The 15,703-nt window shown below is 36.1% G+C and overlaps 1 protein-coding gene across 3 annotated transcripts in view; it reads right to left on the bottom strand.

The window, feature by feature from the left end:
- The window catches only part of LOC110463088 (DEP domain-containing protein 5-like), a 60,436-nt gene that overhangs the window by 10,587 nt on the left and 34,146 nt on the right, over positions 1-15,703 (bottom strand). The window contains exons 22-28 of one of the 3 annotated variants that reach the window (XM_021517430.1): positions 12,447-12,557; positions 5,604-5,754; positions 4,273-4,483; positions 3,228-3,313; positions 1,528-1,759; positions 1,004-1,086; positions 463-574 (exon numbers count right to left, since the gene is read on the bottom strand). In XM_021517430.1, the coding sequence (XP_021373105.1) occupies positions 463-574; positions 1,004-1,086; positions 1,528-1,759; positions 3,228-3,313; positions 4,273-4,483; positions 5,604-5,754; positions 12,447-12,557 (986 nt within the window). The remainder of the gene's footprint in view (positions 1-462; positions 575-1,003; positions 1,087-1,527; positions 1,760-3,227; positions 3,314-4,272; positions 4,484-5,603; positions 5,755-12,446; positions 12,558-15,703) is intronic. The other 2 variants (XM_021517432.1, XM_021517433.1) reach the window with 2 other exon arrangements.

Raw genomic sequence — 15,703 nt, 5'->3', positions numbered from 1 at the left:
TATGAAGTTTGAGTTTGATCGGCCCGAGGAAAGTCAAGTTATCGCATGAAAACAGATTTTCTATTTATAGTAACAGGGACCTTGACCTTTGACCTTCGGATCTGAAAAGCAATCCCAGGCAAGCACTTTTGGTAAGGAAGCACTGCATGAAGTTTGAGTTTGATCGGCCCAAGGAAACTCAAGTTATCGCACGAAAACCTCTGTGCGGACGCCGCCGTATATAAAAAAATATAGAATTTCACAGCAAACCCCCTACCTCGACACATTGTCTCGTCATTATGTATCAACCTACGAATTTTCATTGACCTCAGGGTATGGCTGACCTTAGAATGCAACAGGTTGTCCAGTTATAATACATCTATATCTATGAACACAATCTGTTTTATTTATAGCAACATTGTACTGAACAAACAGAATTTGTCTTGTGACAAATCTCCTCGTACATCATTAAGTATGACTGACCTTTGACCTCTTGGCTGTCCTCTTCAGTCTGTTGAGAATCTCCGTCATACGAACAAATCCATGTATCAAGTTCTGGTGCTCTGTCGTACTTTTCTCTTCATATATATCACATCTGTCAAATAGAATGATAAACGATAATTGTCCATAAAATCACTGAAGCATCAAACTGTGTTGATATGGCATTTATAGTCTAAATGAATGACACTGCATTGCAGGAAAAATATCATAATGCATGCCATATGTTTGCACTAACATGGCGTCTCTTTGGCCCAGGGACCTTTTTTATGAAAGCAGGTTAAAATTTCTTCAATACTACTAAAGGAGTAGTCTTTTAAAAATATTTACCTCTATTTTACCATAATCTCCACTACCAGGTGAGTCACACCCTTTGTTTAAAGAAAATGTGTGTTTCTTGGCCATATAATAAATGTTCAAATTTTCTCCTAAGATACTGGATAAGGGGGAAAACCTGATTAATGGTGCTGGAATTAATAAGTCATGATAGTACTTCGTGGTATACATATCATTCCTTAAAACTGACCGTGGGTGTCCATCAATAATCCTCTTTGTAGCTGCATTGTTACAGGGCATGATGAGGAATCGACTTCTCCAGAACTTCAGTGACTGTAAACAACGACACTATATCAATGCTCTCACTCTTACTAGTCAATGTCACAATTATACCTGAATTTGAGATCATCCAGGATTATTGTTCACTGGAAATGATGACCACGGTAAGAGCCATATTAACACAGCTAGAAAACCTTTGTAAGACATGAGTATCCCCTCTTACTCTGCAAGTTTATGACAATGTATCTGCTGATATAACTGATTGACTTATAAATAGCAAGTGACTTGGTGTTGATCTTGGGACTGTTAAATACAAACTTTTCCAAATCAATTTCATCATAGACTTTTGTATGGACTTTGATCAAAATCTGTCAGTAGAGCTGTGACAACGAATCGTGCTGGTACTACAGGGCTACAGATGTACCAGTCAACCTTTAACACCACCAGACCGTAGTCCCCCTTCCCACAAGTACAGATGAACCAGTCAACCCTTACCTCCACCAGACCGTAGTCACCCTCCCCACGAGTACAGATGTACCAGTCAACACTTACCTCCACCAGACCGTAGTCCCCCTCCCCACGAGTACAGATGTACTGATCAAGGTAATTCCAGTTGTAGTTCTCAAGTTTCTCATTGCGGAACTCGCTCCAGGATACATCATAGCTGAGTGAGTCTGGAGCCTGGAACCGGTAACAGTAGGGAAGCTTCAGCTCAGGGGCTGGGTGTCTATCCAAAACAACGAAAGTATAAATCAACATTTGTGGGATGTTTAAATTCACAAGCCATTCAGATTAATATGTCTCGCTTGTGACCCGCTTTGACCATCAATGCACATATCAGAGAAACTAACTTAAACGCAAAAACTTAATGTTGATGGGGATGCTGACAAAGTCAATGGACCATGAAAGGTAGGCTGCATCCAGCATTTGATGCATTGGTTGATGTGTACTACCTGAGATGCATCTATGGTCCAAGTTTGGTTGGTCTAGCATGTATACTTTCAGTGAAACTAACTTAAATGCAAAACCTAAATGCTGACACCGCTGTCGGAAAAGTAACACCTAAGTCTAGCTTCCGCTACTTCGTGGCGGCAAAACAGTAATCAACAAATCAGCAAATTCCTCTTAGAAATGGTTTACAGTACTTTTAATACATTCAGTATTAAGATATCTATATTTCTTTTCAGTGAGATTGAATTGATATTAATTGGTTTAATTAGAATTAAATATCAGTTTGTCGCATACAAAAGGTTACTCTTGTCTCTCCGTAAATGAAGTACTCTGATAACCTAGAGAACAATTTGTCAAGTAACACTGCACAAGAAAAAAACTTTAGCAATACAATATTAGCAGCTACCTTCTGCCAGAGCTGTTTGAAACTTCAACATTTTAGTGAGTAAGAAGACTCACCGCTGACTTGGCTATGCTGTGCCCTCCTATCCCCTAAATCTATCTGAAATGACACACCACTCACCGCTGACTTGGCTATGCTGAGCCCTCCTATCCCCTAAATCTATCTGAAATGACACACCACTCACCACTGGCCTGGCTATGCTGTGCCCTCCTATCCCCTAAATCTTTCTGAAATGACACACCGCTGACTTGGCTATGCTGTGCCCTCCTATACCCTAAATCTATCTGAAATGAAACACCACTGACCTGGCTATGCTGTGCCCTCCTTTCCCCTAAATCTTTCTGAAATGACACACCACTGACTTAGCTATACTGTGCCCTCCTATACCCTAAATCTATCTGAAATGACACACCACTGACTTGGCTATGCTGTGACCTCCTATACCCTAAATCTATCAGAAATGACACACCACTGGCTTGGCTATGCTGTGCCCTCCTATACCCTAAATCTATCTGACATGACACCACTGGCTTGGCTATGCTGTGCCCTCCTATACCCTAAATCTATCTGACGTGACACCACTGGCTTGGCTATGCTGAGCCCTCCGATACCCTAAATCTATCTGACATGACACCACTGGCTTGGCTATGCTGTGCCCTCCTATACCCTAAATCTATCTGACATGACACCACTGACTTGGCTATGCTGAGTCCTCCTTTACCCTAAATCTATCTGAAATGACACACCACTGACTTGGCTATGCTGAGCCCTCCAGTACTGTTATCTACTTTGGATGATATATAACCGAGTCGATGATGCTTTGTTTTACACCGGTACCTACCTTGGGCTGTATCTGGTAACCGTAATGTCGGACGCAAGTACCGTGACTTTATGGAATATCCGTCCTATACTCAGGTAACATTCCTCCTACAAGATAGAACATACACTTACACATAATCTATAACAGAAGAACATTTCCTTTATGGTTAAAAAAATGAAATGTGGAATAAAAATACTCCATCCTGTCTGATGCTGACAGGAAATCTCAACCTTGGGGACAAAATGTTTAAGTTTAGAACTCAGCTCAGCCTCATTAGGTTGTAATTTCACTATATGGGAGTGATACCCTGGTAGATTTCATAATTCAAAGTGTACACTCCTATCAGTTTACTTAGATCTTCATTTTCAGCACTAACTTTTTATTGGTTCAAAACTCACAGTTTGATCAAGTATTGCAGTGTTTGAGCTTTACCCTGTTGCTATGATCTTGACCCAGAGAATTGGGACCTACATGTGGTACATAACACTCCGTCATGAAGTAATACATTGTACAAATATACTACAAACACAAGCTATACAGTATAACAACAATATCACAGCAATTTTTCATCAGCTACATGTGTAATATCATCCTTTGTGTCTCACAAGGAACATTAAGGTAATGTCAAAATTTCCAAGTAAAATTGATGCTGATTTGCTTTTATTTTTTCTGTCTAAACAACCAGAAAATATGCATTTTATCATGCTTTAGTTGAGTGTATGATAAAAAGAATCTCAAATTCATTCCCAAATACACTTCGATTTTTACAGAGCTCTCTCAAGCTCATTTCATATACATGCTATGTAATGGGAACTCAATTTTATTCTTTTTATCTCAGAGGTGCATCATGTAATGTTCAGCTGCTCTGAAATCAGCGTCCAGAAAAGCATGACTGGAATTTGACATTTGACCTGTTGCTCTAACCTTGACCTTGGAGATATGGACCTGTGTTTAATTACAGGTAATGTACCTGGGGACACTACATTTGAACAAGTTTTCAAATTTAATAAAAAATATGTATTGGACATTTTTCAAGGGAGCCATCTAGAGTCTGACTGTGACGTACCGACTGCTCTGTGCGAGGTCGCGCCCTGATGAGTCCGACGGTGTGTTGGTATTGTGGACTAGACCCTAGCGACACCTGGTGAGCTTTGGAGCGTGGCGTCTTGTTGACAATGACTTGAAATCCTTGGGAGAGACGTTGGGAAACCAGCTCTTTGAACACCTGCTTAGACGTCAGGTTCTTCCTCTTAAAGTACTTCTCATCTGTTGATAGACTGGTAAAGACAAATTAATTTGGTATAGAGTTCCACTGGCATTTTGATTCCTATTCACTCTAGGCATATTGTAGCAAATGATTACATCCATGTGTATATCATTTTAAAATTATATTTATCACATAATGTACGGTGTTATTCAGTGAATATACCCATGTCATATTTTGTTTTGCGTAATAACCCATGTAATATGACCTATCAGCCCTGTGATTGGTTGTAAGTTTCAATTGTTTGTGTTTGCAATTGTTTTCAATTATGACATCACGCCGAGGATAAGTACATGACGTCACAGCCTTATGCACTAGAGTCAAAATGGCGGCTTTTTACATTTCAATGTTTCGTGAAAATTGTCGCTTTGCACGAATGAATGCCACAAATCTTGATGATGTGATAAAAAGGATCTTACACTGGTTTTTATTTCATATGGTATTTATGACACTCATCACAAATTTTTGACAGAGGCTCACTAAATTGAAAAATTCTCCAACTCGTTTTATAAATTTTATATGAAATGGAAACTCATGTAAGATCCTATATGTATGTATTAGATATTAGGAGGTAGTACTGACTGGTACACAACCTGAAATTATTAAATAAAATAAAATTTATCTAGAATATAAATTACCCATTTGTATGGGATTATTCATTATTCACCCTAGGACACTACTGCAAAGTTCTACATTAGGAGTGTTTGATCACCTATTATTTATTATCATTAAATATGTTACACAATTTCTCTTTAAAACATAATTCTGGTGTATAAGTTGATGCTATTCCTAAATCAAACAGAAGAAAAACAAATGTTGGAGACTTCCAAAATTTCAAACATATTCCTCTCATTCCCATCTTATATCATTATTGCCTTCCGTGGACTAGCTGAACATTTGAACAGAAGAGTCAATCTTTTATTTTTATTTTTCTGTATTGTTTCATGTTCATTGACAAATTTAGCCATTTATGTTTTTTTTTTACAATTAAGATCATGGAAACATAATCTCAAAAACTTAAGTAGTAAAGAATTACTCCAAGCTTCACAAAAATGGATTTATATCATAAAATTTTGACAGAAATGACCTTGACCTTGTTACTGTCTGACCATTATGACCATGACTTTTATTACCTCTGGTAGTCCATACCGTAGTCACCATCCTGTTCAGGCAGCAGACCATACGCTGCGAAAACATAGTCCGTCTGCAGACTCTTTTTGTCAGGGAAGTAGTCAGTGGTGATGGGGAGGGATGCAGGGATCGTCAGAGACTTCCAGTCCACACCTGGTCACACAGGGACAATATATGTCAACACAAAAAGCTATGGTCACTACAGTTTTATACAAATCAAATTCACAAGTGATACCTGTTAAAATAGTCAACAAAATTCCAACAGACAATTCATCTATGTAATGATTTACTGAATATACAGAAAAAAGTCATTATTCAGCTGTATTTAAGTATAAACCTACTGTAGTTGCATGCATTATTGAGCTTTAAAACTGATTTCCTCAATTAATTAAGCTTGTGTTCTGAAATGACTGGTAATCTATTAGGCCGATGTGTCTCAGGGATTCTGAATACAAATAACACAAAAACCAAGAGGCTTGTATCGCTCACCTGTAATATATATCACAAACCAATTCTCTTATCTAATCCTGCAAACTTTACCTCTAAATCTGCCTGTATGCATAGAAGAAAATGAGGGTGAAAAATCAGGAGACTCCCTCCAAAATACTGAGTACAGCGTACCATGTTGATATAGGAATGAAGTATGTAAATCTTGAATGTCTTTGCCCATCAGTAGTACTGAGGTTTATTTCAAAGTATAATAATTTACTTTAAAACATGTTTGACAGGGAGAAGTAGCTGCTTAGATGGTTATAGAACACTGCTAAGATAGACGACAGATATCAGCAATGGAATAGCATACCGATTCTACCAGGCAAGGTCAACAGGGAAATCAGTAATAACAATATCATGGCTTATCATTAGTCTGGTGGGAATGGAAATCTAAGCATGCAACGCTATGATAGCCATGCTCAGGTAGAACCCCTACACTGTCCAAGCAACTGGACATCCATTATACTCAAGGAACAAGTACATCAATAATCTTTACGATTCTCATCGCATCTGGGAAAATTGACTCATGTAAATCATTTTATTTCCAAAAGTGCATAATGCTTCAAACGATTTCAAACTTTCCCTATCAGATGTAGAATTTACAAAACAGTTCATAACTTAAACCTTCAAATCAACATGTGTCTATACATGCTTGAAAATTTGATACAATCTATAGCATCATATCATTCAGTCCATATATCATATATATATTTTTAGATCAAAATGAATTTGTAATAAGAAAATTCTATAAAGAAGAGTAAAATACTGTACATCGGGAAAATTTCGCCCAGTCATATTTTCACCCATTCAACGGTAAAATCCATTTTCACCCGTTATTAAATTTGCCCTTCACATTTGATTACTATATATATTATGTTATTTACAAATGTTCGCTGTAATGATTAATTAGCGAAAAATAAACAGCAGCGAAAACTTCCCTGTGTACAGTAGATGTCAAGTGAAATAAAAATGATTCACACTATATTTCACAGTGCGTGTTTACCATACCAAGTCGTCACCCTAATGTAATAAAATAAAACATTTCATTTCAAATGTTTCTGCAAAAGGAAGCAAACCAAGAAATATATGTTAGTAAGTAAAAGAAAACCACTACATAGGCGAAAGCTATTTCAAGTGCCATCTCAATCAAAGAACTGACCCGAAAGATATGCTAAATTTAGCCACACGCAGGTATATACGTCATTACAGCCACACACAGGTATAAAAGTCATTACAGCCACACACAGGTATTAAAGTCAATTTAGCCAAACTAAGGTAAAAATTAGCCACACACAAGTATAAAAGTGAAGTTAATTATTTTAATTAGTGTATATCAAACAAATTTTATCAGAAATGAAATGTTTTCAATCTCAATAAAAGAGAGTTTTCAGGATGAAATACAGCACAAGAAATACTTTGCTAATTCATGTACTTAGGAGATGTTCTTCATGCAAATCACCATCATGCAGGTATTTTGTTTTTATAATTATCTCACATTTTTACTGCAAATTAACACAAGCACTTAGCCCCATGCAATCTAAAATTGATGCAAATTTTTTAATGATCTATAAATTGCTAAAACCCCGAAGCTCTAAATAATTCTAGCGATAAAAAAACATATTTTGCTTTAAAAAAATCCAACCTTCCTTTTCAAAATCCATGGGATTGAAAAACATAAAGCACCTTTACATTAGTGTGGTAGGGTATACATACTTTATATTACAGTGTGGTAGGGTATACATACTTAACATTACAGTGTGGTAGGGTATACATACTTAACATTACAGTGTGGTGGGGTAAACATACTTTATATTACAGTGTGGTAGGGTATACATACTTAACATTACAGTGTGGTAGGGTATACATACTTTATATTACAGTGGGGTAGGGTATACATACTTAACATTACAGTGTGGTAAGGTATACATACTTTACTTTACAGTGTGGTAGGGTATACATACTTTACTTTACAGTGTGGTATGGTATACATACTTTACTTTACAGTGTGGTAGAGTATACATACTTTACATTACAGTGTGGTAGGGGATACATACTTTATATTACAGTGTGGTAGGGGATACATACTTAACATTACAGTGTGGTAGGGTATACATACTTAACATTACCGTGTGGTAGGGTATACATACTTTACATTACAGTGTGGTAGGGTATACGTACGTAACATTACAGTGTGGTAGGGTATACATACTTTACTTTACAGTGTGGTAGGGTATACATACTTTACTTTACAGTGTGGTAGAGTATACATACTTTACATTACAGTGTGGTAGGGTATACATACTTTATATTACAGTGTGGTAGGGTATACATACTTAACATTACAGTGTGGTAGGGTATACATACTTTACATTACAGTGTGGTAGGGTATACATACTTGTATGGGTCGTAATGTAAGTGTACAGTTACTTCACAAAAAATAACAATAACCCTTAATCTATTTGTTCGATGATCATGAACACTTTATACTACTTTCCACACACCAATATCACAGATGTTAGTTAACAGGAAATGTATGTGTCCGGACTACCGACATAATAAATAAACTTTCATTGTCAGTTCTTTTATTAACTTTTAAAATCAGGTGATGGAACAATTCTAATATACGTAACAGAAATAGGACAGAACCCGAAATGAGGCTGAACGAAGCCTCTATTTGACAAGGACAGTAGTTTGTGTGAGATGCTACTTGGAGCCCGAGCCAACCCAAATGGTGATGTCAAATCATTTCAGCATCAGATAAACTCCTTCTGGTTTCCCTCTGATAATTATGCACAGATTAAGGGTTTTCTTTTATTGCAAATAAAATTTTGAAATAGACACATGGAAATGTTTTTGAGCTTGTTTTGGCTCTTGAGCATTTGTCAAGGTCCAGGAACTACTGAATATTTGTCTGTGACTTTAAAACCACATAACCCGATATCTAGGTGCTAATTATCCGAGTATTTAGGCGAATATGACAGATTTTACCTTGCAAATAATGGCAACAAAAACAGACCAATGAAAAATACTTAATTTCAATGAAAACTTTCAATCAGTTGTTCAAAAATGACTTACACACTATGACGAGGTAATAGGAAATATCCCGATGTCTATAGATTTTTGCAACTAAGTTATTTGACTTTTCTATCTCATTAATCATATCGTTTGACCTTTTGATGGAAAGTGTGAAGGAAAATACATTATTGTACATTGTGCATGTATGTTGGAGTCTAGGAATTTCGACCCTAGGTTGAATACACCAATAAATAGAATAACATTTGATAAACTCATTTCTGTCTTAGAACAAACAATCGTGTGTTATGCTGGATACACTGATATGGGGTATAAAGTACAGAGCTGGAAGAACTCATTTTGACATAAATGTGAAGGTATACAAACGGAAACTCTTAATATTTTATAGGCGTGTTCCATTGAAAGATACCAATTTATTGCCAAATTTAAGACAATTTTTTTACACAATCTACAGCAGATATAAATCTCTATCATATCATAGTGAGGAAATCTACAAATTAATTTAATTTTGTTCCTCCCCTTATAAATGTAGGCAATCCTTTTTTTTCTGGCATAAACAACCCTTGTTTTGGTTGGAAAAAAAAAATAATATCATGTTATACTGGTCTTTCAATTAAATCTATGCACAGCTTATATTTAAGTGTTAGGAAAAAGGTATCATAAATGAGTAGTGAGTATATAAGAAATGAAATTGAAATCAGAGAAAAAATGTTCAAATCCTATGCCTAATGAAATTTAAATTAATTTTAAGAACAAATGATAAATGTGCTTCTCCTGGAAGGCTTAGGTGTAGAATTCTGATCGCTCCCATTGGTTTACATAGTAATGTCATCAGAGAATTCTCTAATGTCAAGATTGTCTACATCACCTGAAATTGACAGTAGAGCTGCAGTTCCAAATAGAAAATGTTTTCTTTCACAAATTTTCTCTAAATAAGCTGTCGTATTGCAACTTTTCATGCAAACCAAGGAAAAACTTTAAAGACTTTTAGGAATGGAACATTTGGTCCACTGCGATCATATGCACTGCAACCCGCCATGTAACTAAGTTTACACTTGTACATGCTGGAGTGCCACGGTGTGCTCTCAATACAAGGCCGATTACACTCATTATGTAAAACAGAAGCCCAGAACCCTTAACTCATTCACTCCTGAAGACACATTTGAACTCTTCTAATTCAAAGGTTGGAATAGTTCATTATGAAATTTCAGGGGTGAATGAGTTAATAAGTCACCCGAGTGAAAATATAAATGATATACACAGTGCTGAGATGATCTAACATCATATAAATATGGATGGGAGTTGGGGTGGAAGGGGTCATAGGTCATCAGAACTCTAGAGTACTTCACATACAACTTGTACAGATGTGCTGCATAACCTGAATTTCATATGAGGCTGAATAGAAAGGTCGTTACTTCATGTAAGTTAACCTTGTGAGGAACATATATGTACATCTAACAGATCAAGACGTTTTTACTAATCTTGATGTCTTATTAGGTATGTTTGAAAGGTTCTGACCTCATTTGAGATATAGTTTAAAGGGACATGAATTCATGCAAAGTAACCCTGACCGCATTTGAGGTAAGAACTAACCCTAGGCTAACCTTACTTGGATTATATTTTAAAAGTCAAAGACATTGTGTGAACTAAACCAGACTTCATCAGAGCTATATTTGCAAGGTCAAGGCTTCAGGTAAGCTAACCATGCCCTAATTTAGGTATGTTTAAGTTCATGACCATATATGAACTAACGTGAACTAACCCTGCCGTTATTTGTGATACATTTTAAGTAAATGGACTAATAAGAATATATTGGACATCAAGCAGATATGATAGACCAGCAGTACATTTGTACAAAAGGTAAGAAGACACACAGATCAGTAAACTACAATGACCAAATATGGTAACAGGTGCTTTATCTAACCCGACACTGCTGTAATCACACAGGGGCATTTAAAAACAGTTTTTACTTCAGTTTTTTTGGGTGAAATAGTGACCCTTACCTATCAAAAAAAGAGTTCTGTTTGTTCGAAATCTAGATAGCGTAAATTACTTTATCCTAGTTTGCAGCAAACCAGGCTTACCAAATTCCCTTGCTCCATCACAAGCATATGAACAATAAAGTGCAATGTGAACAAAAACAAAATCAATATCATCCTAAGTATACCAGCAGTCACAAATATACCAACACAAAAGATGGTATTTTAATCCGTCTAACAGATCTCAACTTACGGGCATAGACTCATCATTGAATCAGAGACTGAGTAAGTCATTTTGAATCCTTAACCCATGTGGAAAAGTTAATAATGTTAATTCCATTATGGGAGTTCTACGGCAAACAACGGATTATATCAACTTGGAGAGCTTCAAGATGACGTACACATCTTTAGTTAGACCACACATTGAATACACAACTCAGGTCTGGTGTCCTCATCTCAAAAAACACAGAGAAACAATAGAAACTGTTCAATGTTGGGCAACAAAGCAAATATCAGGCCTACAAGACTTATTCTATATAGAGCGATAACCAAAAACTAAAACTGCTGACATCAGCATATTGGAGTTCAGACGGTGACTTGATAAAAGTCTACAACATTATGTGTCCAACACCTTTAATAATACCAGGGTAGGTTTATCTACAGGTGGACACAATTTTAAAACATATATAAGAAAAAAGATTAAATATTAGAAAATATTCATTTACACTGAGGACTGTCGATGAATGGAACAATTTTCTGTCTATTGTTTGTAAGTTAAAGCACTGTCAAGTAATACAAATATAAATTATATGAACACTGGAAAAATAAAATGCAAAAATACTGTTTCAGGGCAGAAATCAAACTGCTGCATGTCACCCTGCAATATTGTTTTGTGAAGGAGGATGTGTATGCTGTTTTGTGCAATATCATTTTGTTTAAGTAGCTATGCTTAATAAAAGAATTCAATTTAACAAAATGTGCAGGTTGTACTCCATTTGCAGAAAGCTGTGAAAGATTAGACAAAGCACCAAACCTAAGGCCACCCATGTTTAGTTGGAAAATATCATTATGTCTTTTCAAAACATTTAAAAATTACCTCTAGAAAGGAAGTTTTCTTAAATCTCATGTACAATGAGAATGGTAAGAGGCATTTTGGGGATCATTCAATCGTACGTAATTGTAACAATATCTACATCAATACAGTATCGGTTGCTTTTTTGCAACATTTTTTTCTTTGACATTTATTCAGATTCTTCAGTAACATGGATTTAAAATAACTTCCTGTCACGATATCAAATAGAAAACAAGGGTTCACAACAGATTTACACATTAATGTCTTACTGATGCAGGCACAGAATTGTTTAGAGTTTATATCAGCATTAAGTATAGGCTTGACGAGACAGGACTTGCTGCTTGCTGCCTTATCGTACTCCAGGGGGCGCCAGTCATGTCCTGAAAGGTCAAAAGGTCATAGCCTTGCTGTCAGTAGTGTTCTCTGTGAGGCTGAACATGATAATCAAATGTTAATGAAATTTTTTAAAAATGTTTCGGGTCTCATCTCATACCTATCATCTTCATATTTTTGTTTTGGTAGTTGAATTCCGCTGTCAAACCTTGAAAGCTTCATCCCATGCCAGACTGTCATTTCATGATACATTTTAGATTTATTCATTACAACAATATGTTAAAAGAAACTTGCTTCATAGTATTTTCTTCTTTTTGATTTGTGTGTTGACATGTATTTATCTGTTGCTTGTAACCAATACATATAAGCCATGAAAACGACTTTTAAATTATTATCAGGAAAAAGAAAAAGAAATTGCAAACTATATGAGTCTATATCAAAGGTTGATATTTGTTAGTGTTTGACAGCACCGACCGCTGATACATTACTTCGATCAATTAATCATAAAGCAATATTACTATTGAGGTTAATTAATACTGTTTCCATCTTTAAAAATGCCAAAAAAGCCAATATCTTCAACCTGAGATACTGGTAGTTCCAATATTTATTTAATGTAATGATCATAATAAACATTTATAATGGCAAGTCCATTACTTTAGTTGATGTGGCAGTTCTTTTAATTGCCTACATTTAATATCACACTAGTGTTGGTCAACATTTTTGGACTTTATTATTTTCTTTATCCAAATGAAGGTGAAAAGAATGCCCAAATGTTGATTTTGGTAGATGTTTTTAGTTACTAAAAGTATAATGTATAGGACTGGTATAATGCAAAACAAGAATACCGCAGGGCGGAACAACATACGCCCGTCGAATGCCATATAGTAGTGGTGTCACGGTTCAGGAATTGTTCGGTTCGGTTCAGTTATCATTTTTGTTGTCGGTTTTCGGTTATTTCTGTTCGGTTCAGGCAACTTTGTAATCTATGTATTTTATATACACAATCACAAGTAGAATACGTAAACAAACTTCATTATGTACACACTTAAAACAGTAATATACAATTGTCTACTAGTCTTCTTCTGAAGCTATTGGGTATAAAGATACTAACACGAAGAATCTCTCACTTGTATTAGGTATTTCAATGTCCACAACTGTTCCATCTTACCATAAGTTGACTTGTTGAAAAATCTATGTAATATATATTTCCTTCATTATATCATGCAAATACCTTAGTCTCCATTGCACAAATTGTACAATCTATGTACTTACTGGACAATCATGTTCTTTCCTTTATTATATCATGGCCTGCAAACATTTCATTCTCCATTTTAAGTAAGTTGCCAGTGCTAACCTACCTCTTGTTTATTATGTATGTATGTTGCTCATGCACATTAAGTTTTGACAATCTGACTAGAATCATAAAATAAACAAGAGGCCCATGGGCTTTAACGGTCACCTGAGTCCTATAGCATTTATTTTTGTTATTGAAATATGTACCCATTTGAGTAAAAAATAGTTAAGTATAACGTTAACTTAAGTTTGTCAGGACCATGAGCTGATCATTCCTAGATCAAGTTTCAGTCAAATCGACCTATTAGAACTTGATTTTAAGTTTGAAATAGTTATTTTTAAAATGGCAGCCATATTGGATTTCTGATTGACCAAAAAAACCCACCCCACTTTGTCAGGACCATGAGTCGATCATTCCTACCAAGTTTCAGTTAAATCGGCCTAGTAGAACTTGACTTTAAGTTTGAAATAATTTTTCATAATGGGGGCCATGGCAGCCATATATGATTTCTGATCGACCCAAAAAATAGCAACACTTGGTCGGGGAGATGTCAGTAACCTTCCCATGAAGTATCAATGAAATCCCTTTGCCAGTATTTCAGCTTAAGTTGAAAATGTAAAATGTTAACAGACGACGATCGATGAAGTCTGATAGCGATAGGAATCCAGTTCCATTCGTAGCTGCTGATTTCCAAGTTATATTAGATATATAGGCCGACATTGATTGAAGAGGTAAATCCAGAGAAGTGTTTAATTTGTGTTTATACATATATCCAGTGTACAGTTACCGCTTGTGCACAAGACTGCCTGCGATGAGAAAATCCAAGTCGAAGCTGCCATTTCAAACAATCCTATAAGAACACGGTCGTACTTATCATTGCGGTTGCATGACTACGGAGTCAGGGGCGTGTATCGATCGAGATATGACACAAATACACGCCTTTGCTGCTACCAAATATCTACGACCCACTTATACAGGATCGAACCGAAATACGGAAATTATGAACCGAACCGTGGTCTTTTGAATCGCGGTTGACCGTTATTTCGGTTGACGTTGACATTCCTACCATATAGTGATATACATTTTCTTACATTGAAATAAGATCTGCATCATTCTAAGAGTGGTTAGCCGACATGCTATAAACAAGAGGTCCAATGGGCCTGCATCGCTCACCTGGTATTAATCTCACACTTGTAATCCTAAAAGTGGACTAAAATACAGCTACAAGCAGAATATCAGTGTGTGATTCATAAGAACCTATTAAGAGATTTAAACATATGACTCCTCTGACCTTGAATGTCGAACAAGGACATTAGGTTGAAAGTGGGTCAAGGTAATTTATTTGAACAAACTTGGTAGCCCTTCATCCCAGCATGCTACAGCCCCAATATCAGTACCCAGGGGCTTTTGATTATTGAGAAGTTGTTTGAAGATTTTAAAAACATTTGACCCCTGTCACCTTGAAAGTGGGTCAAGGTCATTCATTTGAACAAACTTGATAGCCCTTCATCCCAGCATGCTACTGGCCAAATATCATTACCCTAAGCCTTTTGGTTATTGAGAAAAAGTTGTTTAAAAGTAAAATATTGACACTGGACGACGGACAGACCGACGGACGGTGCACCACGGCATAAGCTCACTTGGCTCATTGGGCCAGGTGAGCTAACAAGAAGCCCATGGGCCTTAACGGTCACCTGATATATTTATACAGAGAGTTGATTTTGTTTTTAACATGAACAGAAATATTATTCAAAGTGACAAAAAACAATAAAACCACCTTATTCAATATCTAGCATACAGATTTCAGACTAAAAAGGATTTGAAACTAGCACCTCTGATTCTTAACAAGGAAAATGAAGAAATTTTAGCACACTGACTCCTTTGAGCCCCACCCTACAG

This window comes from Mizuhopecten yessoensis, unplaced genomic scaffold, assembly GCF_002113885.1.
Source record: "Mizuhopecten yessoensis strain PY_sf001 unplaced genomic scaffold, ASM211388v2 scaffold10867, whole genome shotgun sequence".
Classification (NCBI taxonomy): domain Eukaryota; kingdom Metazoa; phylum Mollusca; class Bivalvia; order Pectinida; family Pectinidae; genus Mizuhopecten; species Mizuhopecten yessoensis.
This window is presented reverse-complemented; position numbering and strand designations above follow the sequence as displayed.